Below are 23253 nucleotides of genomic sequence, written 5' to 3'. Positions count from 1 at the left end.
TCATTTTCTGTGTGAGGTAGAATACTGAACATTGGTTTAGAAAGTATAACTAAGGTGAAAAGACAATTTTCTTTTTAAAATATATTTTGTCAGTCCTGGGGCTTGAACTCAGGGCTTAAACACTGTCCTTGGGCTTTCTCAAGACTAGAGCCCTACCACTGAAGCCACACCACCACTTCTGGCTTTTATGTATGTGGTACCAAGGAATTGAACCCAGGTCTTTGAGCACACTAGGCAAGCATTCTACCACTAGGCCTAACTCCTGGCCAGACAGTTTTCTTTATCATAAAATGGACCCTTCCTCCCTCCCTCCCTTCCTTCCTTCCTTCCTTCCTTCCTTCCTTCCTTCCTTCTTTCCTTCCTTCCTTCTTCCTCTTCCTTCCCTCTTCCTCCTCCTCCTCCTCTTCCTCTTCTTCCTCCTTTATTTCTTTTTTGGTGCCAGTCCTGGGGCTTGAACTCTCTGATTGGGCACTGTACCATCAAGGCTTGCACTCTACTACTTGAGCCACAGTGCCACTCCCAGTCTTTTCTGAGTAATTTATTGGAGATAAGAGTCTCACAGCCTTTTTTGCATTGTCTCTCTTTGAACCATGATCTTAAGTCTCTTGAGTAGGTGGGATTATGGATATGAGCCATTAGCACCCAGTTACCTACTTTCTTTGATAAATCATAGTAATTTGCTTTTCAAATTTCATACATACAAGAAATTTAAAGGCGGTAGTTAGAAAATGTGTAAGTTTTCATTTCTTTAATTTTAAAATATTAATTGTACATTTTTGTACCAGTTGCTTACATAAGGAGGGTTTGACATGTCTCCTCACCCCCCCCAAACCCATCTCAACAAACTTCATGGTTCCAGTTTACACACATAGACAAAATGTGTTTAGACAAAAGTCACTCTTCTTTATCTTCTGCATTTGCTCCCCACTCCCACCACTGACTCAAGGTTTTGCTCTTCAGGGAGGATGCTTCAAAGCTGCACAAGTCATATAACACACACATGGCACAGTACTTTAAGTTCTCTAAAATGCCTGGGAGAAATCAGTTTCCAAGTCTGCCTTCTCAGTTACCTGAAAGCTAGTACCAAAAGCAAGCATCTTTACTTTCTTTCTTCCTGCAAAGACCTTCCTCTGATTCTTCCACATTTGGCCTTAGATTTGTCCTTTCTTATTCTACCATTTATACTTTGGAATTTATGCAATTTCTGTAACCAGATAAGGTAGAATATTATCTAGTAATGAATAGCTTTGAATTCTCGTGTTTAACAGAGAATGAAAACAAAATGTTGTTTATGATGCATGCATCCTGTTTGAAGATGAACTGTACAAGGCTGGTTCATGCTTCTGTGATCATGGCAACAACAGGAAGAGTGACAATGTCTTTTCTGTCCATATTTGACTAAAAAAAGCATGCAACATGAGGATATCTAACTTCAGTAGGGCAGGAGGTGTAATAATTATGTTAATTTGTGCCATGAATGACAAGTTGAGCTTTTTAAAGCCAAAGTATAATTTTAACATTTTAAGGACTTTATAAGAAACACAGCATGCACATTTTACTACTAAAATATTAGCAATTTGTTTTCTGTAATTCCATAAAAATAGTTTCTTCTTGTATTCAAATTAGCTTACAATTTAAGCATAAGTTAGTTATGATGTAGTCAAGAAATAACACTCTACAAAATAATTTCTGAAACAACTGTATTTTTTTCCTGCACTTATACTTTTGTACCTTAGGAAGATACATAATAATTTCTGAAATATATGTTTTGAAAATAAAACCAATTCATCATTTTGATTATTTTAAAGATAGAGTCTAATGATCCTTTTCCTGACTCAGGCTAGCCTTGAATGGCAATCCTCCAGATCTCAGTCTCCTGAGTAGTTAGGACTACTGGCTTGAGCCACTGGAGCCTGTTTTGCTTGAACTCAGTCTGGGCACTGTCCCTGAGCTCTCTTCAGTGCAAGACTAGTGCTCTACCACGTTGAGCCACAGCGCCACTTCCGGCTTTCTGGCTGGTAATTGGAGGTGTCACAGACTTTCATGCCCAGGTTGCTTAACCGTGATCCTCAGATCTCAGCTTTTTGAGTAGTTAGGATTATAGGCTTGAGCCACCACTGCCAAGCCTGGTTTCTGTATTTTTGAGCAAAGCTATTCAATATTAGTGCATTTGACATATAACTTCCACGAATCATTCATTATACCTATTATATTGGCTTCATTTTTAAAGTTTACTTACATTTTCTTCTCAGTACCAGGGATTGTGCTAGGTCTTATATTTGTGAGGCAAGGAACACACCACTGAGCTATACCTGCAGCCTCGTCCTTACTTTCTAAGTACAGCATTAATTTCATTGAAAAAATGGTGGGCAGCTGAGTGTGTCTGGCTCTCAGCAGGAGTGCGTTTGTCAAGCAAGGCTCTAGACTTTCTCGTTGGTGTGGCAAATAAATAAAATAGAACAAATAAGCAAAAATAGAATAAAGCAATTGTTTTATTCAATGGAGAATAGCAAAGAAGAAAATTGGGAGAAAAATAAGAATGTATCAATACTGAAGTGAAGACATCATAGACATCAAATTCAGGTCTCATCATTTTGCTATAATTTAAACAAATCTGCTTATTTAATAAGCCTAAGCAATATTAGAGAGTTAAGTGTAACACTTAACTGTAGAATACTTGCTTAACAGAAGCAAGGTCAATGGTTTGAGCTCTAGCACTAGACATGTCATGAATGAGTGTGCTTCTGTTGGCAACTAATATTTTACAACAGTTTGTAGGGATGTGTGCTAGTGTAGACTGAAGCAGAAAGAGAAGCGAGTTTGAAGTTTGCCTGTGCCACAGAGTTGAAACCCTATCATAAACAAAAACAAAAGCCAGCTAAACAAAGCAAAAGCAACTAAAAACCACAAATAGCAGCAACAGCAAAAACAGTTTCTTAGTGACATCAGAATATTTTTTCAGTATTCAAATTCAGAATTGTTTACAATATGGGGGATTAAATTAAAATTCATTATATCTAGGATCTTTCAATGTTGACAGTCTACCACTTCAACCACACCTTCAATTATAGATAAGAAAAATGATAACATACTTTTGATTTGTCACTTAAAACATTAATCAAGTACTAAAATAAAGTACTAAAAAATTAATCAAGTATTAAAATACCAGAAGTTCCAGGGACAGAGCTGAATATCCCTCCTTCAGTAATATTTACTCATGAATTAAAGTAATGTTTTTTCCCTCTGAGAGTTGATTAAAGAAGAGAGCAAACATTTTTTTAGTTAAGATGAAGAACCCATTCTACAAATTCACATGTGAAGTCAGTTGTTTGAGTCAAAATTCATTTGATATGTGTAAGAGATAAACCACAATATAGGAATCATCCTTTTCAAATTCCATGGCATCTGTAGGCGCATGTCTCAGTCTTCCACCTGGTAGGGTACTTTTCAAACTCTAGCAGAACAGTTTCTGATTTCATTCTCTGATGACTTATGTGAAATAAGTTTCTGAAATGGTAGTTGTGCCCCCCCCCCACTTTATACCTACAACCCAACAGGAGTTGTAGAGTTTCTCAGGCCAGGAGAGTGTGGAGCCAGTAGAAGTTTCTGTAGGTTAGACATCTTCCTTCTCTGTCACCTGGGCAACAGCAGGTATGGGCTGGGTCTCTGCCAGGGCTGCTATCATCTGGGCCAAGGCCATATTAAGAATTTGTTTTGGTAACTTACTATCCACACAAATCAGAACCAAGGTAGTGACAGAGCTACTGACCACAGGTGGGGCAGAGTTTTTATTGTAATTAATAGAAGGGTTACATTATACTCACCAGATAGAAGGCGCATTACTTCACAAACATTGATACCATTTCTCATGACCTGGTCCCCATTTCCTTCCCCCTCTCCCCCCACTCATCTTGATTTCCCCCCTTCCCTATCCAATTTCAAATAACCAATTAAGCACATATAAAATATATCAGATAACAAGGTGAATATTGTAAAAATATGAGACAACCAAGGGATAGCAAAAGAGATGAGCGATAACATAGTACATTAATGTACTATGGGATTTTTTTTAATGACTATACCACTAGCCTATGCTCCTGGGCCTCAAGTGTCTTATAATTTTTGACATTCCTTATATTGTGAACAAAGGAGTCTTATGAAAGCAGCATATGTTTAACTTATTCATGAAAATATTTTTTTCTTCATTGTGTACATTTTAACAGCCTTTAAGAAATGCAAGGGTCCCTGTTGGTGTAACTTACTTCTGAATAACCCATCTACTAGAGCGCAGATCTTCTCAATAGATGAAAACAATTTCCATGATCCTAAAGTGTCTTAAGAATGTTCTTTTCTGAGTTTACTTTGAAATTTACTAATTACTAAATTAACTCAAAATGTTATAAAATATACTTGAAATTTCCTGTGACATACTATCTTCTTAAATAAAACCAAATCTATTATAAAACCTTATTCATTGCATGCATCTTTATTTTGTTACTAAAACTTTGGATTTATTATTAAACAGCTAAATAATACTTAATGTTGAAAACATTGAATATCAGTTTGTCTCAGAGAATAAAAGTTTCGTCAGAAATTGAATACCAACCATTCTCACACATTAACTTTAAGGCCTTGGAAAACCAATAGTAAGATGATAATAATAATAATGAAGACCATACTTATGGCACAATATATTTCTCCCTGCAAATGGCTTTCATTTCAGGTCCAGTAAGCAAATAGAAACTAGTCAATCATTTTATGCAAGCCTCTGCCTAGCTGCCGATGGAAACAAATGTCTCTCATTGCTCAACTAGCTCCTGCTCAAACTGGTGACTTGGAGGTGAAAGGTTGTAGGGTTTGTTATCAATCATCTGAGCTACTCACTCCCTCCTACAGCAAAGCACAACTGAATCACAAAGGGTGGGGAGAATTATAATTCATTTCATTAGCTCATTATTCTCCTCTGTTAGCAAAATGTCATACTCGACAAAATGTGAACATCATTAACAGTAGCTTTGTTTTATTATAACATATGGAATGGTGTGAGGAAAATGGGCCAAACACAATGTTCTGCAAATTGCTGTGAATTGTTAGTAAGAGAATTCATATGCAATCCATGGTAGTTCTTTTCCTTGTCTATGAGTGTCAAACAATGGCAAAATGATAGATTGAGTCACTCCAAGCAGGTCCTACGTGAACGCAGTCCCTGGCCTCTGTTGAATAACATTACTGACCGGACTTGCATACTCTCTGCTAACATACTTAGAGAATAAGTTAGTTCAGTTTTTGACCTCACTAATTTTTAATCCATTAAGTATGCAACAGAGAGTGAACAAAATGATTGTCATGATGTGACTATCAGAGAACTCCAATTTGGGATAGCCATTGTTTAATAAGAAGGGTTAACATCTGCCAAGAGGCATTGTACTGTACCCATTCCAAGACAAATGTAACTGTAAACCCTGTATACATTATCTCAACAATAAAATATAATAAAAAGAAAAAGAAAACTATAAATAAAGGAATATCCCCTTCTTTCTAAACAGCAAAAAACATTGCATTGTAACCCGATTTATATGATTTGTATTATCTATAAATTTATAAAAATTGCATAATAATAATAAAATTCACTTAAGTCTTTTATCAGAAAAGAATACAAAATGGGGAAAACTAATAGACTGATAGCTAATGAGCATTAAATATTCAAAGTTTAAAATAGCCATCTATATCTATCTATCTATCTATCTATCTATCTATCTATCTATCTATCTATCTATATTTATCTATCTATGCTTTTCCTGAATTTCAAAAAGTGCTGTGTCCAAATGTTTCTTCTAGAAAATTGTATAATGGGGTAAGTTGAATCCTCATACCAAATTGATCAAATGCTTATTTTCTGCCTTATTTTGTTAAAATTAGTGATTTAGGTTTCACATGGCTTCTACTTCAGTCATTCATGAAAGGTCTAGTGAGTAGATATTTGGATCCAGATTTAAAGCAAACCAGAATATTTAAGAGACAGTCATTTCAGACAGGAAGGACATCAAATCATAAGACCGTAGTACAGAATGTGTTTTGCCTGTACAAGAAACAGCAAGATCAGTGTAACCAGAAGAAAAATGAAGAAGGATTAAAGAGGTAGGAAATGTGGCAAAAGAACTCATCATGGATAAGATGTTTCAGATATCCAAGACTGGAGGTCTACCTTCTCAGCTAACTGAATGGTGAAGACTTTAATTAGAAAACACTAGAGGAGATGTAGAACTGAGTCGCAGGAAAATGATCACTCTTACTTTTAACATGGTAAACTGTGAGAAGATCTTAGATTTTTAAGATCAGATTCTAAGATGAGATCTTTGAATGTTTGTTCTATGCTGCAAAACAAATGACTATGCACTCAATGATTTCAAACAGCACTGATTTATTACCTCATGTTTTCGGAACAGCTGAACTTTGAGCATGGCATACATCAGTTCACTGCAAGCTAATAAACCCGAGATTATCAGCCAGATGGATTTTTGTTTGGAGGCTTCATGGCTTCTAACTCACTCAATCTTGATAGACTTGTTTCCTTTCAGCTTTATTATATATGAAGGCTTCTTCTTGAAAACGTGTGAGGAGAGTGAGACTCTTGACTGAGGCAGTTAGCAAGGCAGGGTCTCATATAATGTTCCAGGTACTGGCCATCCTTGGATGATTTTCTAAGAACACAAGAAAGAAAAAAAAAATGAGGCTGTGAGGACAGGTGAAGACAATTTAGTCTGTAGAAAAACTGAACAGGCAATTGAATTTCTTTCTGGAAAGAATAGCCAGGTTGAAGATAAAAGTTTTATTTTTAAAGACTTTCTAAATTTTAGTTTTAAAGTGAAAATATACTCAAAGATATAAAGATGGTGTATATTTTGTTCCAATGTACATACACAAATCTTATAGGCAAAGGGATGTAAAAATGTTTTGTTTTTTTTTTTTTCTAGATCGTGGAGCTTGAACTTTGGGCCTGGGCACTGTCCCTGAGCTCTTCGGCTCACAGCTACTACCCTACCCCTTGAATTACAGCCACTTCCAGTTTTCTGGTGGTTAATTAGATATAAAAGTCTCACAGACTTTAGTGCCCAGGCTGACTTGGAACCACTGTCCTCAGATCTCAGCCTCCTGCCTAGCTAGGATTACAGACATGAGCCAACACACTCGGCTCTGCAGAAAATAATTTTATGATTAATTCAGTCACTTAATTGGTTCAGTTCTTCTTGCCTTACTGCAGGGAGCACTGTGAATTAACAGCTATTTACAGATGCTTAGAATACTACACAACAATGCCGAGTTAAGGGTTTTAGAGTGCTCATCTTTATTCTTAGGACAAACTATGACACAGATGATCTAACTGTCTCTTCTTAGCTGATGGGAAAACTGATGCCAGAAAACACAGGACTAGTACACTCTATACAGCTAATAAATGCACTGTGAGCTGTTATTCACCTAGTCATATCCTTTATAATGCCTGTTTGTGATCAATTTGCTTTGAGCTCTTCATTAAAAATTTATTTGCTTTACTTGTCCATGATGTATTGCCAGGATGTTAATTGAGGAATAGGTCAGAGATAAGGGTAAGTCAGAGATAAGGAACTGCAATAGGAAAAGAGAGAAATGTTAAGACATGTGAAAGATGAAAACTTCATTTTTAAACTTAAATTTTATTGTAAAGGTGATATACAGAGAGGTTACCATAATAGAAGTTAGGTAATGAGTACATTTATTTTTTTCCTTTTTTATTAAAGAATTTATTAAGATTGATTTTTACATCATATTTCAAATGACATGTTTAACAAATGTGTGTTCAAGAAAGGAATCTCTATATACAAGCACTGGCATTTAGTTTTTAGAACATAATCAAAATTAGACTAAGGGTTTGTATATCATAGATACATATTAATCTATGTAATAAAACATTATGTCTATAGAGTCATAGATTTTTATGACTATGTAGTTGTGTTTATATTTCCAATACCATGTCCATAGAATTGGATATGCAAATATTGAGTCCTCACTCTTGTACGGTTTGGATCTAATAGCCACATATTAAGGATACCATGTGCCTTTTGTTCCTGTGGTCTTGACTTGTCTCGCTCAACATGATTCGCACTGGATTCATCCACGAGCATATTTATTTTTGAACGGTGCTACTTCTTCCTTCACATTCTCTCAGTTATCCCCCTCCTTGGAAATGAAATATTCTGAATCACTGAGAGGAGAGAATGATATTACATATTTTAAGATAGTAAAGCCATATCCAGATGGTACCTCTAATTTTATCTTTCAAAACAGGCACTGCAACAGAGTTTAGTGTTAGATAATTGGTGAATATGCTTTATTTAAGGTTACTATTTAAAGACTAGTTAATTAAGCTAGTATCTCCATTATTTTTATTTCTGATCACTTTGGGTATTCCTATTGGCCATTAACATTGCTCATGTGAAGACAGTGGAGGCGAAATGTAAACCAGGCCATTTATGTCCTCTTGACAGATTTTGTAATGTGATTGATGGGGGCAGAAGGTGAAACTATCTGGTAAAATGAGGTTTTGGCATTATCTGTATATTTCATATATCAATGCCAGTATGTCTTAAACTGCAGGTCAGGATTCCAGAGGGATGGGTTACAATATAATTTAAAAAGTTTCATATACAGAACTACATAGAGATAGATGTTACTGGTAGTATTAAAAATGTGGGACTACTCCCTTTCCAACCTATTAAAATTTGTAAATCTGACAATAAAAACATGAACAATGTTTGTCAGATTTTTGGTATTGTAAAGACTTTAAAAACAAACATTCATTTTTAAATTTATTTCCAAATTTGTTGGTCTGTAACTAGTACTTTGAGTAGAACTTTACAAAGAGCATTTAAGAAACCATTTACATTTTATTCATTCACAGAAAAAAGTTGGGAATAGTATGAGAGAAAACGCTAAAGATCTAGCAAGATATTTTATTAAATAATGGCTATCTTAGAGGAGAAGGAATCAAACACTGAAAAATATTGTGTTTCATATTTCTATTTCCCTTTTCATCCTGTCCACATTTTATCCAAATATTATTTATTTTTATAACATCAAGATTTTATCACATTAAAAGTAATACTTGAGCCTGGGAGTTTGGCCTAGTGGTAGAGTGCTTACCTAGCATGCAGAAAGATTCCTTGGTAGTACATACATAGAAAAAACCCAGAAGTGATGCTGTGGCTCCAGTGGTAGAGCCTTGAGAAAACCCAAGGACAGTGCTCAGGCTCTGAGCCGAAGCCTAGGACTGGCAAAAAAGGTAATGCTTATTATGGTTTTTTACTGCCCAATATTACTACTTGTTTGCACTAACTGGTGTCAAGCAACTTTGAATATTGAGCTCAAATAAACTTGTTTTTTTTCAGCATATAGGTATGTAGAATGGGATAAAATGTATATCATACTCTTATGTCAAAAACACAAACAAATGAAATGTTAGTATAATATTTTATATTATTTTATATTTTTATTAATGTACTTATTATTTTATTTTATTGATTTTATATTGTCATTACTTTCTGCACATTTTTATTGGTATTGATAATCTCAATAACTTTAGCAAATAATTCTGTAATCACATATTCTATTTTCCTAATAGCTATTACAAAACTGGAGAAAATGCATTCTAAAAATGGCAGTCAAAAAACCTACAGCTAGCATTATAATTAATGATGAAATGCTAAAGCCATTTCTTCTAAAATCAGGAACAAGACAAGGATATCCACTCTCTCCACTAATCTTTAACATAGTATTAGAATTCCTAGGCAGAGCAATAAAGCAAGAAGCAAAAATAAAGGGGATCCAAATAGGGAATGAGAAAATGAAACTTTCCCTCTTTGCAGATGACATGATTCTGTATTTAAAGAACCCTATAGACTCCACTTCCAAGTTGCTTGAGCTGATTCGAAACTTTGGCAAAGTAGCAGCATATAAAATTAACCCTCAACTGCTTTCTGGTATGCCAACAGTAACATCCAGGCAGAAATCAGGAAAGCAATGCCTTTTGCAATAGCCTCAAAGAAAATGAAATACATAGGAATTAACTTATCTAAGAATGTAAAGGACCTTTATGATGAAAAAGTTAAAAACCTGAAAAAGGAAATTAAAGCAGAACTGAAGAAGTGGGAAAGCCTCCCACGCTCCTGAATTGGAAGAATTAACATCATGAAAATGGCAGTCCTGACAAGCACTATCTACAAATTCAATGCAATACCCATCAAGATCCCAATGGCATTCTTTAAGGAAATAGAAGAAACAATCCAAAATTTCATATGGAATAATAAAAGACCCCTTGTAGCAAAAATAATCCTTAGCAGAAAGAACAGTGCTGGAGGAATAGCAGTACCAAACTTTATTACAGAGTTATAGTAACCAAACAGCTTGGTACTAGCACAAGAAAAGACATGAGGATCAATGGAATAGAACTGAAGACCCAGAAATCAACCCGCAGACCTATGGCCACTTAATCTTTGATAAGGGAGCAAAAAAAAAATAAGATGGAAGAAAGACAGACTCTTCAACAAGTAGTGCTGGCAGAATTGGTTAAGCACCTGCAGAAAACTGAAGTTGGATCCTTCCTTGTCACCCTGCACAAGAATTAATTCCAAATGGATCAAAGACCTCGAGGTAAAAGCAGATACCCTGAAAACTTTACAAGAAGGAACAGGAGATACACTAGGTCTCCTAGGCACAGGTCGAAACTTTCTTAGTAAAGATCAAGAAACACAACAAATTAACCAAAGTTTGGATAAATGGGACTGCATCAAACTGCAGAGCTTTTGTATGGCAAAGGATGTAACTAGCAAATTAAGTAAAAAGCCCACAGAGTGGGATAAGATCTTCACTAGCTATACAACAGACATATCTAAAATATACATACAGCTCAAAAAATTGAATATCTCAAAAACAACAACACAAACCAACCATCCCATAAAAAGGTGGGCTACTTTGGTTAATCTCATATTGTTACTGTATCTGACTTTGTGACCTGGTATGTTATATATACACTTGTTTAAGGAAATAGGAAAGAGAAGGGGGAGAAAATAAGATGATTGTGAGGGGGTGGACAGAGGGAAATGGAGACAAAAACATGAGAAGGGTATCAATCTGTGAGAAGTAATGCACCTACTACATGGCCAATGTAACTATAACTCCTCTATACATTACCCTGACAATAAAAAAAGATAATGAAATTATAAAATGGCAATTAAAAATAGACTTCTGATCTACACAATTGGCTTAATCACCAATAAACTCTCCTATGGTTACTGAGTTCTTAATTTCTGAATGTGTGTTTTGCCAAGACTACATGATTGTAAAAAATGAAGATTGCATGCATTCCTTACAAAAGAGCAGGGGGACAGCATTGCCGGTTTTATTGTAAAAATTCAAAATAAATTCATTCAGCTTTTAAAAAAAGGTGAGCTAAAGACTTAAGGAGAGACTTCTCTGAAGAGGAAATAAGAATGGCCTAAGATACATGAAGAAATGCTCCACATCTCTAGCCATAAAAGAAATGCAAATCAAAACAACTTCGAGATTCCACCTCACTCCAGGTAGAATGGCCATGATCAAGAAATCTAATAACACCAGATGCTGGTGGGGATATGGCCAGAAGAGTGGCCAGTGCTGGTGGGAGTGTAAATTCATTCAACCCCTCTGGAAAGCAGTATGGCAACTCCTCAAAAGGCTAAACATACTTCCCCCTGATGACCCAGCAATTACACTCCTTGGCATTTACCCAATGCCTAGAAACAAGGACATACTAAAGCCACTAGCACAATGATGTTCATTGCAGCATATTTACCATAGCGAAGATATGGAAGCAACCCAGATGCTCCTCAGTAGATGACTGAATCAAGAAGGTGTATTACTTATACACAATGGAATTCTATGCTGCCATCAGGAAGAATGACATTACCCCATTCATAAGGAAATAGAAAGGCTTGGAAAAAAATCATATTAAGTGTAATAAGCCAGACCCAGAGGAACATAGGCTCCATGATTTCCCTCATTGGTAAGAATTAGTACACATCCAGGACTCTACTAGCAGAGGATTACAATAGTTCAAAACCTAGTTACATAAGGTCATATAGGATAAGACTAATTGAAATGAACTCTAGGATATGGAAACAAGAGCTTTATCTTGTGTATGTGTTTTTCTTATGTACTATGTTTTTTCTCTTCTCTTTTTTGCCCTTATGGTTAATCTCATATTGTTACTGTATCTGACTTTGTTACCTGGTATATTGTACATGTTCATTTGCTTATTCGAAATAGGAAAGGGAAGGGGAGAAAATGAGATGATTGGGAGGGGTGGGGGGTTAAATGTGGACAAAAACATGAGAAGGGGTATCAATGTATGAGAAGTAATACACCTACTACCTGATGAATGTCACCATAACCGCTCTATATATTATCCAAAAATAAATTTAAAATAATTATCCGGACACACACAAAAAAGACATCCCAGTCAAAAGTAAACACATGGCTCTGAGTGTGGCCTTTGGTAAAATGCTTGCCTAGAAGGCATAAAGCCCTGAGTTCAATTCCTCAGTACCACATACACAAAAGTCATTAGCAGTGTTATGGCTCAAGTGATAGAACACTAGCCTTAAGAAAGCTCAAGGACAGTGCCCAGTCCCTGAGTTCAAGCCACAGGACTGGCAAAAAATGTAAACACATTCCTTTAATAAGGAAAATATATTTTCACTTTTAAATATTATTTAAATATATTATCTGCCTGAAAGTGATTGAGAGTCAACTTTGTGGTGGTTGAAAATCTGTCTTCAAATATGTAACAGTAAAATTTATTTAGCAATAAATATTATTCTGCTTTGGTAATATATATATAACAGTACTGATTATTTTAGCTTGGAGTAATCACATTTGCTCTCTAAACAATTAAGGTTCCTATTTATTTTGCTCTTTCTTTCATTTTCTTTTTGGTCGATCCTGGGCTTGAACTCTGGGCCTGGGCACTGTCCCTGAGCTCCTCAGATTAAGGCTAGTACTCTACCACTTTGAGCCACAGGGCCACTCCTGGTTTTCTGGTGGTTAACTGGAGGTAGGAGTCTCATGGACTTTTGTTCCCCAGCTGGCTTTGAACTGAGGTCCCCAGATCTCAGCCTCTTGAGGAGCTAGGGTTACAGGCATGAACCATCAGCACCTGGCTTGTGAGACTCATCCTCAATTAACCATAAAAAGACATGGAAGTAAAACTGTGGAGAGAAGTGGGGAAAGGGAGAGAGAGGGAGAGAGGAGGAGGGAAAAAAGGAGGAGAGGGAGGGAGGGAGAGAGAAGGAGAGGAAGGGAGCAGGAGGGAAAAAGGGGGAAAGGGTGGGAGGGATAGGGAAGGAGGGAGGGGGAGAGAGAGGAAAGGGGAGAGGAGGAGAGGGAGAGGGAGGGGGGAGAAAGGGAGGGAGAGAGAGAGAGACTTGGTGACCTAAAGCTATTTGAATAAAGTGAATAAATTGTAAATCTAGGAGAGGAAATTTGTTTTTCTCTGAAAAATAATATTCCTACATTATAAAAAAATGAAAGAAAATTGAAATTATTTCCAATGTTTCGGATGTTGGGGTGTTCATTAAATAGATATGGTACCCTCTTAGTGAATCTCATAGGCGACTTCTACTCTGACTATTGAAGGTTACACACATCCTTATGAGACAAGAGTTGAGTTTCCTATCTACCTGTGCACTTATTTCCCTGGTTGTCATTGATCAGTATATACACATGGATCAATGTGGTATTAGTGGCATCATTTCCAAAGAGGATGTGAGGATATGAGCCCTTTATAACATGAAATACTATTAGTGACTATAAAACAATGGTATCAACATCTTGGTGTATGGTCTATACACATCAAATGTGTCATTTTAAGTACAATGTACATTTAGCAGGATACAATGTTCTATTCATTTGACATATTTTGTTATATGTCTTTTCTTTAAAGGTATTTTATTGAAGTGTTTTATAACATGCTTTTAATTAATTAAGTGTATAACTCAACGAAATAGTTCCCAAGTGAATATGCTCATGAACTTGGTCTCAGGTCCAGATACATGCAGATACATGTTTATTCCCACCTTTCTCAGTCATTTCTTCCATCTGAAACTCACTTCTATACTGACTACCCAAATCATGTTTGTCTCCATCTATGGAGAACAAATGACTGGTGTAGAGATGTTCTTGCTCCTGAACAGGAGTTTATAGAAGCTGGGAGAAGGAATAGAATATACAAAAGGAATAGAATAGAATAGAATAGAAGAAATAGAATATATAAAAAAACATAACTATAATTAAAAGATAAGAAAATAAAGGAGATGAACACTGGATGGTAACTTTAAGATTTTAATAAATTGATTCTGACAAATTATCTTTTCTGAATTTCTACATAAATTGTGTTGACACACTCAAAAAAGAGCCAGTAGTTTATTGATGTTCTTGATATATATTTTTACAAGCTTTTAATAGAGATGACAGGTAGAGTATTAATTTTAGTCCTATTATTTTTTTGTTAATAAAAATACTTTTATTTTCTCCTTGGTGGTTTAGACATTAAAGTAATCTTAAAATGTAGATTAAAAATAAGAAGTTTAGGGGCCGGGAGTTTGGCCTAGTGGTTAAAGTGCTTGCCTAGCATGCATGAAGACCCGGGTTCGATTCCTCGGTACCACATACATAGAAAAAAGCCGGAAGTGGTGCTGAGGCTCAAGTGGTAGAGCTCTAGCCTTGAGAAAGTCCAAGGACAGTGCTCAGGCCCTGAGCTCAAGCCCAGGACTGGCAAAAAAAAAAAAAATAAGAAGTTTATTGCAAATGATAGATATGTGCATTTAAAATTTAGATTTAGACACATTTTTAAACTTTTTTGAGTATGAAAGGTAAATTGTTTTTATTTTATTTTTGTGTGTGTGGGATGTGGGACTTGAACTCAGCCTGGGCGCTGTCCCTGAGCTCTTCAGCTCAAGGCTACCACCCTACCCTTGAGCTAAGCTCCACGTACCATTTTCTAGAGGTTAAATGGAAATAAGAATCTCAGGTCATTTTATGCCTGGGCTGGCTTTGGACCTTGATTCTCAGATCTCAGCCTCTTGAGTAGCTAGGATTATAGGCCTGAGCCACTGCGCCCAGCTTGCATTTCTTTTTAAAGTTTAAATTGTATTATAAAAGTGATGTATAGAGAGATTATAGTTATATAATAAGTAATGAGTGTATTTCTTTTTGAACAATGTTATTCTTCCCTCATTTTCTTCCACTCCTCCCTGCTTCTCACCTTCTCCCCATGTTACAAAGTTAATTTTCAACATACTGTCTAGTGAGTCTCAACTGTTGGGTTAGTTTATCCTTGGCCACATCATTTTCTTTCATTTGTTATTTTTTCTTTTTCAGGTTTTTAATGTTTTCATCCTAGATGTCATGAAGGCATAAAGTTTAAAATCTCTTTACTGCTACTGACAAATGAACTAATCTTTTTGTTGTTATTGTTGGTTGGGGCTTGAACTCTGGGCCTGAGCACTGTCTCAGAGCTCTTCAGCTCAAGGCTATTTCCTACCCCTTGAGCCACAGTGCCACTTCCAGCTTTCTGGTGGTTAATTGGAGATAAGAGTCTCATGTACTTTCCTGCCTGCACTGGCTTTGAGCAGTGATCATCAGATCTTGGCCTCCTGAGTACATAGGATTGGCACCTGGCTCGATGAAATAATCTTATCAGGTCTTCATGTATAAAGCTGTATCTGAATGAAACAGTAAACAATAAATGGAGAATAAGATACTAAGTACTACCTTTGACTATATAGATAGGGCTAATATAGTGTCATTGGGTTAAATGAAAAAAAAAACAGTGAGATAAAAGGTATATTTTCCTTTGATTGATTAATAAAGAAATAATTAAATTGAAGGTTGCTAAAAAGTAATCTTTAAATAGTTACTATGTCATCATAAAATTTGTATTGGGCAATAGTCTTGTGATATTGGTTTTATAGTTGCACTAAACACACCACCGAATTGTAATTTTCTAATTTGCAAATAGGCTAATTTCCATAGAGTTAGATACAGTAGGTAAAAGGTTAGTTTTCAGTCTTTATTATTACAATCCCCCTCTTTTGCTTCTGACTTAGATTTATGTTAGCTGAATATGCTTCTAAGAGCTGAGTGAGCAGGAAATGTTTCTTTGGGAAAGTTCTATCCTCTTTTTCATAAAACTCTCACTCTAAGTTATTTCCATATCTGAAAGAAACTGAGGCATGACAGCACAGGGCTCCTTTGGCTGAACATTCTTGCTGAAGAAGAGACTGCAATAAAGACTCTGAAGGATAGTCCTTGATTTTTCAAGTTGGCCTATTTATCGAGCAGACTGTTTTTCATTATCTTAGAAGCAAGCTCAGAAATGGAAGGCACTTGGAATGTGGATATCAGAATTGGAGGAAGACTGAAGAAAATGGCTGAGAAGGACATATGAGAATAATCAAAGTACTGTTTAAGGGAATGTGAATTGCACAGGAAGGGTAGTAAATATAGAATAATACACTGAGAATGGAGTATTTCAAAAAAGTTAAATCAAATAAATCATAACACCAAGAAGAATAATCAAGATAGTGAAAGGCAAGTGATACAGAAAGTGCAAGTAGAGAATACATGCTTTACAAATCCTATCCCTTGTGTTGTTTTTCTCTACACAAAAGACGATTTGATGTGTGATATTATCGAACAGATTTTATTTGTAAAAGTAGAAAATATCTAATGTTTTAAAATGATTCACAACCAGACACCAGTGGCTTATAACTTACCCATACCTATTCAAAAGACAGATTTGAAGATCAAGATTCAAAGATAGATGGGGCAGAAACGTCCTTGAGACTTTTTTTTTTGCCAGTCCTGGGCTTGACCTCAGGGCCTGAGCACTGTCCTTGGACTTTCTCAAGGCTAGAACTCTACCACTTGAGCCTCAGCACTGGCTTTTTTCTAGGTATATGGTACTGAGGAATCGAACCTGGGTCTTCGTGCATGCTAGGCAACACTCTGCCACTAGACCAAACTCCCGGCCCAGTCCTTGAGACTTTTTTTTTAATATATTTTTTATTGTAGTTAATAGAAGGGTTACATGATATTTGCCAGATAAATGGTGCATTAATTCCCACACATTGATACCCTTTCACATGTCATGGTCCCCATTTCCCTTCCCCCCTCCCCCACCCCTCATCTTGTTTTCCCCCATTCCCTATCCAATTTCAGATAGTCCTTGAGACTTTTATCTCCATTAAAAAGCTGGGACATCTGGATTGGTTCCATATCTTCACTGTGTTAAATAGTGGTGGGACATTTAGATTGGTTCCATATCTTCACTATGTTAAATAGTGCTGCAAAGAACATCATTGTGCTAGGGGCTTTAATATGTCCTTGTTTCTGGACGATTGGGTAAATGCCTAGTGGAATTGCTGTGTCATAGGGGAGCTCTATGTTTAGTCTTTTGAGGAACTGCCATACTGCTTTCCATAGTGGTTGAATGAGTTTTCACTCCCACCAACAGTGTAGTAGTGATCCTTCCTGGCCACATCCCCATCAGGATCTGTTGTTATTAGATTTCTTGATCATGGCCATTCTAACTGGAATGAGGTAGAATCTCAAAGTTGTTTTGATTTGTACTTCTTTTATGCCCTTTGGTTAATCTCATATTGTTGCTGTATCTGACTTTGTCACTTGGAATATTGTACATACATTTATTGTTTATTTGAAATAGGAAAGGGAAGTGGGGAAAATGAAATGATTGAGGGGAGATTGAAATGGGACAAGCATGAGAAGGGGTATCAATGTGTTAGAAATAATGCACCTATTACCTGGCGAATGTAACTGTAACCCCTCTATCCGTTACCCAACAATAAAAAATAATTTAAAAAAATGTGATGTGAATAAAAGAAGCTTTCTAAATAAACACTAATTCTTTGGCAATTAAAAATAAGCTGTAGCTCAATTGGTAGAGCCTTGAACACAGCAGTAATAGTGCCCAGACCCAGAGTTCAAGCTCTAGGACTGGGAAAATAGATAAATAAAAATTAAAGTAAAATAAAAAGTCTAAATAAAAATGAAAGGCAATGGCTATGACTAGTTCACAAAGAAAGACAATAAAAGAAAGTGGTTTTAAAATGGCCAAAAAAGATTATATTTGCATTAATATTCAATTTAGGGTCCTTTTCACTGTAATGATTATGGTGTTCACATTTTTTTTTGCAATGTAGTGATTAAGCACTGTTGGAGTTAGAGCATATGCAATCACAAACTACTATAAAAGAAATAATATGACACTAATAGCCAGTTTGGTATCCCATGTATATTAATAACCTAACGTATTAAATTATAGCTATTAAATTGCATGTATTAACTTTATATGGGAAGTCTACTTAAAGGTAGTTTAAAAATCTACCTATTATAAAGGTGAATAAATGCATGCTATAATAATTAGTTATGGGGCGAAATCTAAGTAAAAATTATTTTTGTTGGCTTTTTATATAGGTAATAAGAGACTATTATATAATTTAAAGCTTTTTTTAGATGATAGGATGAAGTATTGAAACTTAAAACATCACTGTATTATGCTGAATTATAATTCCTGTTATCCACCAATTAAAAACCTTACAGTGTTGGTAAAAATGAGTGAAATTAATTGTTACCATCTTTATTACCTTCTACCTCTCTATGCTGTGGTTTAGATTAGTGAAGGATGGAGAAATTAAAATACTAGTTGTGTGAAGCCAAAGAGGGCCTTTTCCCCCTACCATTTGTTTGTACTGTTCATTATAATGCAGAATTTAGTGTTTAGAAATTTATTGAGATTTGTGCCCAAGCAAATGTACTAAGACTCAGTTGGGGTGTCTGAAAGAAATGAAGGCCTGTACAAATAAGGATTCAAAGCAAATATCATACCAAGGATATTAGTGCTCTATCATTTGGGCCACCCATCTGCTTCTGGTTTTTTTTTGGGGGGGGAAGAGTGTTAATTAGTGATAGAATATCATGGACTTTCCTTTCCTAGCTGGCTTCAAACCACAATCATCAGATCTCAGCCTCCTGAGTACCTAGGATTACAGGCATGATCCAACAGCAATTTATACTTTTTAACTTTTGCCTGTACTTCAGAGTTGTCAGATTAGTCCAGACAAGAGGTATCAGTTTGTACTAAGATTTACAGATATAAAAGACTGTTGCCATTGATAAATATAATATTAAATATGGTTAAGTATATTGCAAAAGTGCAAGAGATTTATGTGGGGCAAAGCTAAAACTGAACATGAATTTGTTATGTGCATTATGTAGGGATTCACATAACAAGACAAAGGTTGAGAAGTTTATTGTTTATCTCCAAATAAGCTCTTAGAAGTGAAAAGGCAGGGAAAAGGTTTAGAAAGGCTCCCTGCTTGCAAAATGGACTATGGAGTCATGAAATGTAACAGACTTTGACCTTTTTCTTCTTCCAACTACTTCATCATGGTGGTTCTAAAACATTCACATGTGTTTTATATATATTTATATTTGCTTCAAAACTTTTAATGACATCCTGACAAGCTTTTAAGACCACCAATGCATTGTCTTCATAAACTGCTTTGTTGAATGGAAAAAAAAAAAGATCACCACTACTAGTTCATTTAATATTTTGTAAAGATCTTTGCCTCTGTAGGAATCTTTCAGGGGACTGGGAGGGAAGAGAACAATACAGGGATGCATGTTTGAATGGAAGTGGTGAAAGGAAACTCAGTGGCTATTGTGAAATTACAGTAAGAAGGGGTTGGGGAAGGCGACTATAAGGAAGGGGGTCAATATGATCAAAGTACTGTATATGTGAAAGTTAGACCCCTATAAACAGCACACACTAAAAAGTATGAATGACAAGAATATAAAACAGGTCTTGTCTGGTAGAAGAATGGGAGAGTAGAAAGGGTGAGTATGATTGGTGTACTTTTGTCAGTGTGTGAAAATTGGAACATTGTGGTTTGCTGGGGTTTGTTTTCAAAAGGGAGGAATGAGCGATATCAGGGAAGAATGAGCATGAAGTTACAAGTGTGCACATATAAACATGTCAAAATGATGCCCCTTTCTACAACTAATGCTAACAAAAGCGTTTTCAAAAGTCTCCAATAGCAATTTATTAATTCACCATAAAATTGAATATTTCATATCACCTTGCTTAAATCAGCTACTTAAACCACTGAGGCTGGGTCAGGAAAGGAGAGAGGTTCAACAAGCGCAGCCTTGAAATGACTGCTGAGCATTTTTTAGTTCAGGTCAAACCAAAAACTCTATTCTGGTGTCAGGGATAGAAAGTTGACCTTACTGCAACAGTAACTCCTTCCCAGCTAGATTAAGCAAGCAAACAAACTGACCTTCATTAAAGTAACATGAGAAAGGTGAAAAGTAATGCACCTTGCTATTTGGTGAATGTAACTGTAATCCCTCCATTCATATTACCCTGACAATAACAAATAAAATTAAATTAAAAAAGAAAAGATTAAGTGCCTCAATATTTAGAGAAGCCCAGAAGAGTTACCAAGGGAGTTGATAATTGTAGTGTTGGTCTCTCAAAGTGTGCTACAGTGAATGATGCTGAGGACTAGCTATTTCATTCTCCACCTCTAAAAGATTCCAGAATATTCTTTATTGTTACTTTTTCTGAAGTTAGTTTAAGGGGGTGCAGTGACATTGACACCCTAAAACCTAATTCTTGTCAATGTTGTCTCCTTATAAATGAGACACACTCATTCATTTCTGTGTTCTTCTTAACATGATGATGCTTATGTTCCAATAATATTAATATTCCATCCTGTCTATTGATTCAATTGCATAAATATTTAATGGACTTATTAGAGCATGGTCTATATACTGCTAATCAGATATTAGTAATGCCCAGTGTCTAATGTTGAAGGGTTCATTCTATGAGCAAGTGGGTAAGTTTTCAGAAGGAAAGAGCAATAATAAATGTAAGAAGCTTTGCTATAGGTGCAAAGGAAAGAGTCCAGTGCTTCTATTTCCACAGGGTCTTGGAATTTTACCAGGAGAATGCATTCCATTTTAGTGCATATCTTTCATGGGCCACTATCACAGTTTATTCTTTTCAAAATAATCCTATTCTGTTTTAGGTCTCATGGATGCACATCTTTACTACAACTATAGTTTAAATATTTTCTGAGTGAGGAATGTAGTTTTAATATTTTTTGCAATTTCCCTAGCACCTACTATAATATTTGGTACTTTCAGAACTGGAGAGTCAGAGGTATACCAATTAACTGACTTAGGAGAGTTATTCTAAATTATTATTTTTCTCAATGGAGTAGCAAACAGGCTAAGTGATTTTCAATAACTAACTTACAAATATTCCAAATTATTCAATAAGACATGTAATTATAGTTCCCCCATCTCCCCTAGCGACATTGAGGATGGACAATTCTTCTGTGTAATTGGCAGGAACTTTTCTATACATAATGCAATGTTTACTTTTGATCTTTACCTATCAATACCAGTAGTGCCATCTCCTAGGAGTAAACTTGTTCTCCACTCTGTCTAAGCTTCTATCTTCAGTTCTTCATTTCCAAGTTCCATTTTATCATTAACTTTCATGGGCATATTTTCTAAAATTGAAATCCAACTATATTTAATAGATAACTTTAAGAATACTAGAATGTCCTGGAATCAGATATTAGCAAAAAATATACATGTAGATAAAACTAAAAGCCAAAAAAAGTTTTCATTGGATTTGCATTTTCTTCTCTATTGTTGCGTTCTTCTTCTGAACTCTTTGACTCTGTTCAGACTTGCAAGTAGATCCTTTGACCATCTTGTCTAATTCTCTTACAAAAATTATTTGTATAAATGCTAGATTTTCATTGCTTCATAGTAATTATGAGTTTCTGTAAACAACAAACCCTGATGGTAATCATTTGTAAGCTAGAACAAGTTGGGCTGTGCCTAACTAGTACATGTTATTCTCATTATGTTTGTATGGTCAGAAAATGTTCAATACATCTGTGTTGAATGAGTGACTGTCCCACATAAATCTTCCTGGAAGCTACTTTTTACTATTACAAAATACATCACAGTTACATTTTATTAACTGTATTTTTTTTTTTTTTGCCAGTCTTGGGCTTGAGCTCAGGGACTTAGTACCTGTGGATCTTCTCAAGGCTAGAGTCCTACCATTTGATCCACAGCATCACTTTCGGCTTTTTTTTTTTTTTATGTATGTGGTACCAAGGAATGGAACCAGGGTCTTTGTGCATGCCAGGCAAGCACTCTTACCTCCAGGCCAAACTCCTGGCCCTATTAACTGTATTTTTTTTTTACTTTTCTTTCTTGGCACTGGGGATCGAGCCCAGGACATTGCATTAGCTATGAAAATATTTTGCTACGGAGCTACTGTGGGTGATACAAATGATTCTATGTTCCTGAAAGAAATAACAGAAAAATCTTATCATAGTGCATTCTTCTTAAAGGTGTGCATATATGATAATGCTGTTTTTAAGATTCAGGTTATCTTGTTTATTATAATTATCTCAACAGTTTTAGTGATCTGATGATTATTCTATTACCTCCAAGAAAGACATGATAGACTCATTCAAAATCTTGGTTTTACAGCATATTCTAAAAGCACTTTTATTTTGTGCAGTTTTGCTGGATAATATTTAGAAAAAGATGATTTGTGTTTAGTGTACAGTCAATACTGATGACAATGTGGACTAGAGAAATAAAGAGGGTAAGATGGATGAAAAATTGCAAGGTCTGAACTTTTGTATCATTGAAAAGAGATGTACATAATTTAAAATGTGTTGGTAAAAATAATTCAGCCTTTTCAATCCTATAGCATAAAGACTAAAACCCAGCATGTCTTTTTGTCAAGAGGTAAGACTGAACCTTGAATTTATACATGCACTCATAAATACATCAGGAAGCACAGAGATATTCATTTAATACCTTGAAGCCTAATAATTTGAAATGAAGAATGCCATAACAAATATGAAATAGAATGAATGCGGAAAACTGCTGACAAGGAATCTCTAGTACATATTTGCTCCAGGAAATTCTGAACTCATAAATGAAGGAAGAGAGTTACAGTAAAGTAATTAATCTTCAGGATTCCAGGAATTCTAATAGCAATTGTTCTATCTGAGATACATCACTGAGTTTTCAAGAATCCTAGAATCATCTACTTTTAAA

The 23253-nt window shown here is 35.6% G+C and overlaps 1 protein-coding gene and 1 long non-coding RNA gene across 9 annotated transcripts in view; one reads left to right on the top strand and one right to left on the bottom strand.

Moving 5' to 3' along the window:
* LOC150063440 (uncharacterized) overlaps positions 1 to 23253 on the top strand; it is a 134429-nt gene that overhangs the window by 20996 nt on the left and 90180 nt on the right. For 5 of the 8 annotated variants that reach the window (XR_016535542.1, XR_016535540.1, XR_016535541.1 and 2 more), the window contains 2 exons: positions 1840 to 2028; positions 4224 to 4470. The exons of the other annotated variants lie outside the window; for them this stretch is intronic. Coding sequence is in view for 1 of the 5 variants with exons in the window: in XM_090333177.1 (XP_090189303.1) it covers positions 1840 to 1888 (49 nt within the window). In the remaining 4 variants the exon portion in view is untranslated. Of the gene's footprint in view, positions 1 to 1839; positions 2029 to 4223; positions 4471 to 23253 lie in introns of those variants that run through there. 8 annotated transcript variants of the gene reach the window in all.
* Positions 6442 to 23253, bottom strand: part of LOC150063437 (uncharacterized) — a 115494-nt gene continuing 98682 nt past the window's right edge. Inside the window, exons 3-4 of the long non-coding RNA XR_016535544.1 lie at positions 8087 to 8239; positions 6442 to 6701 (exon numbers count right to left, since the gene is read on the bottom strand). This is a non-coding gene — a long non-coding RNA (uncharacterized LOC150063437). The remainder of the gene's footprint in view (positions 6702 to 8086; positions 8240 to 23253) is intronic.

This window comes from Megascapheus bottae, chromosome 5 (assembly GCF_031878675.1).
Source record: "Megascapheus bottae isolate mThoBot1 chromosome 5, mThoBot2.hap1, whole genome shotgun sequence".
Taxonomy (NCBI): Eukaryota; Metazoa; Chordata; class Mammalia; order Rodentia; family Geomyidae; genus Megascapheus; species Megascapheus bottae.
This window is presented reverse-complemented; position numbering and strand designations above follow the sequence as displayed.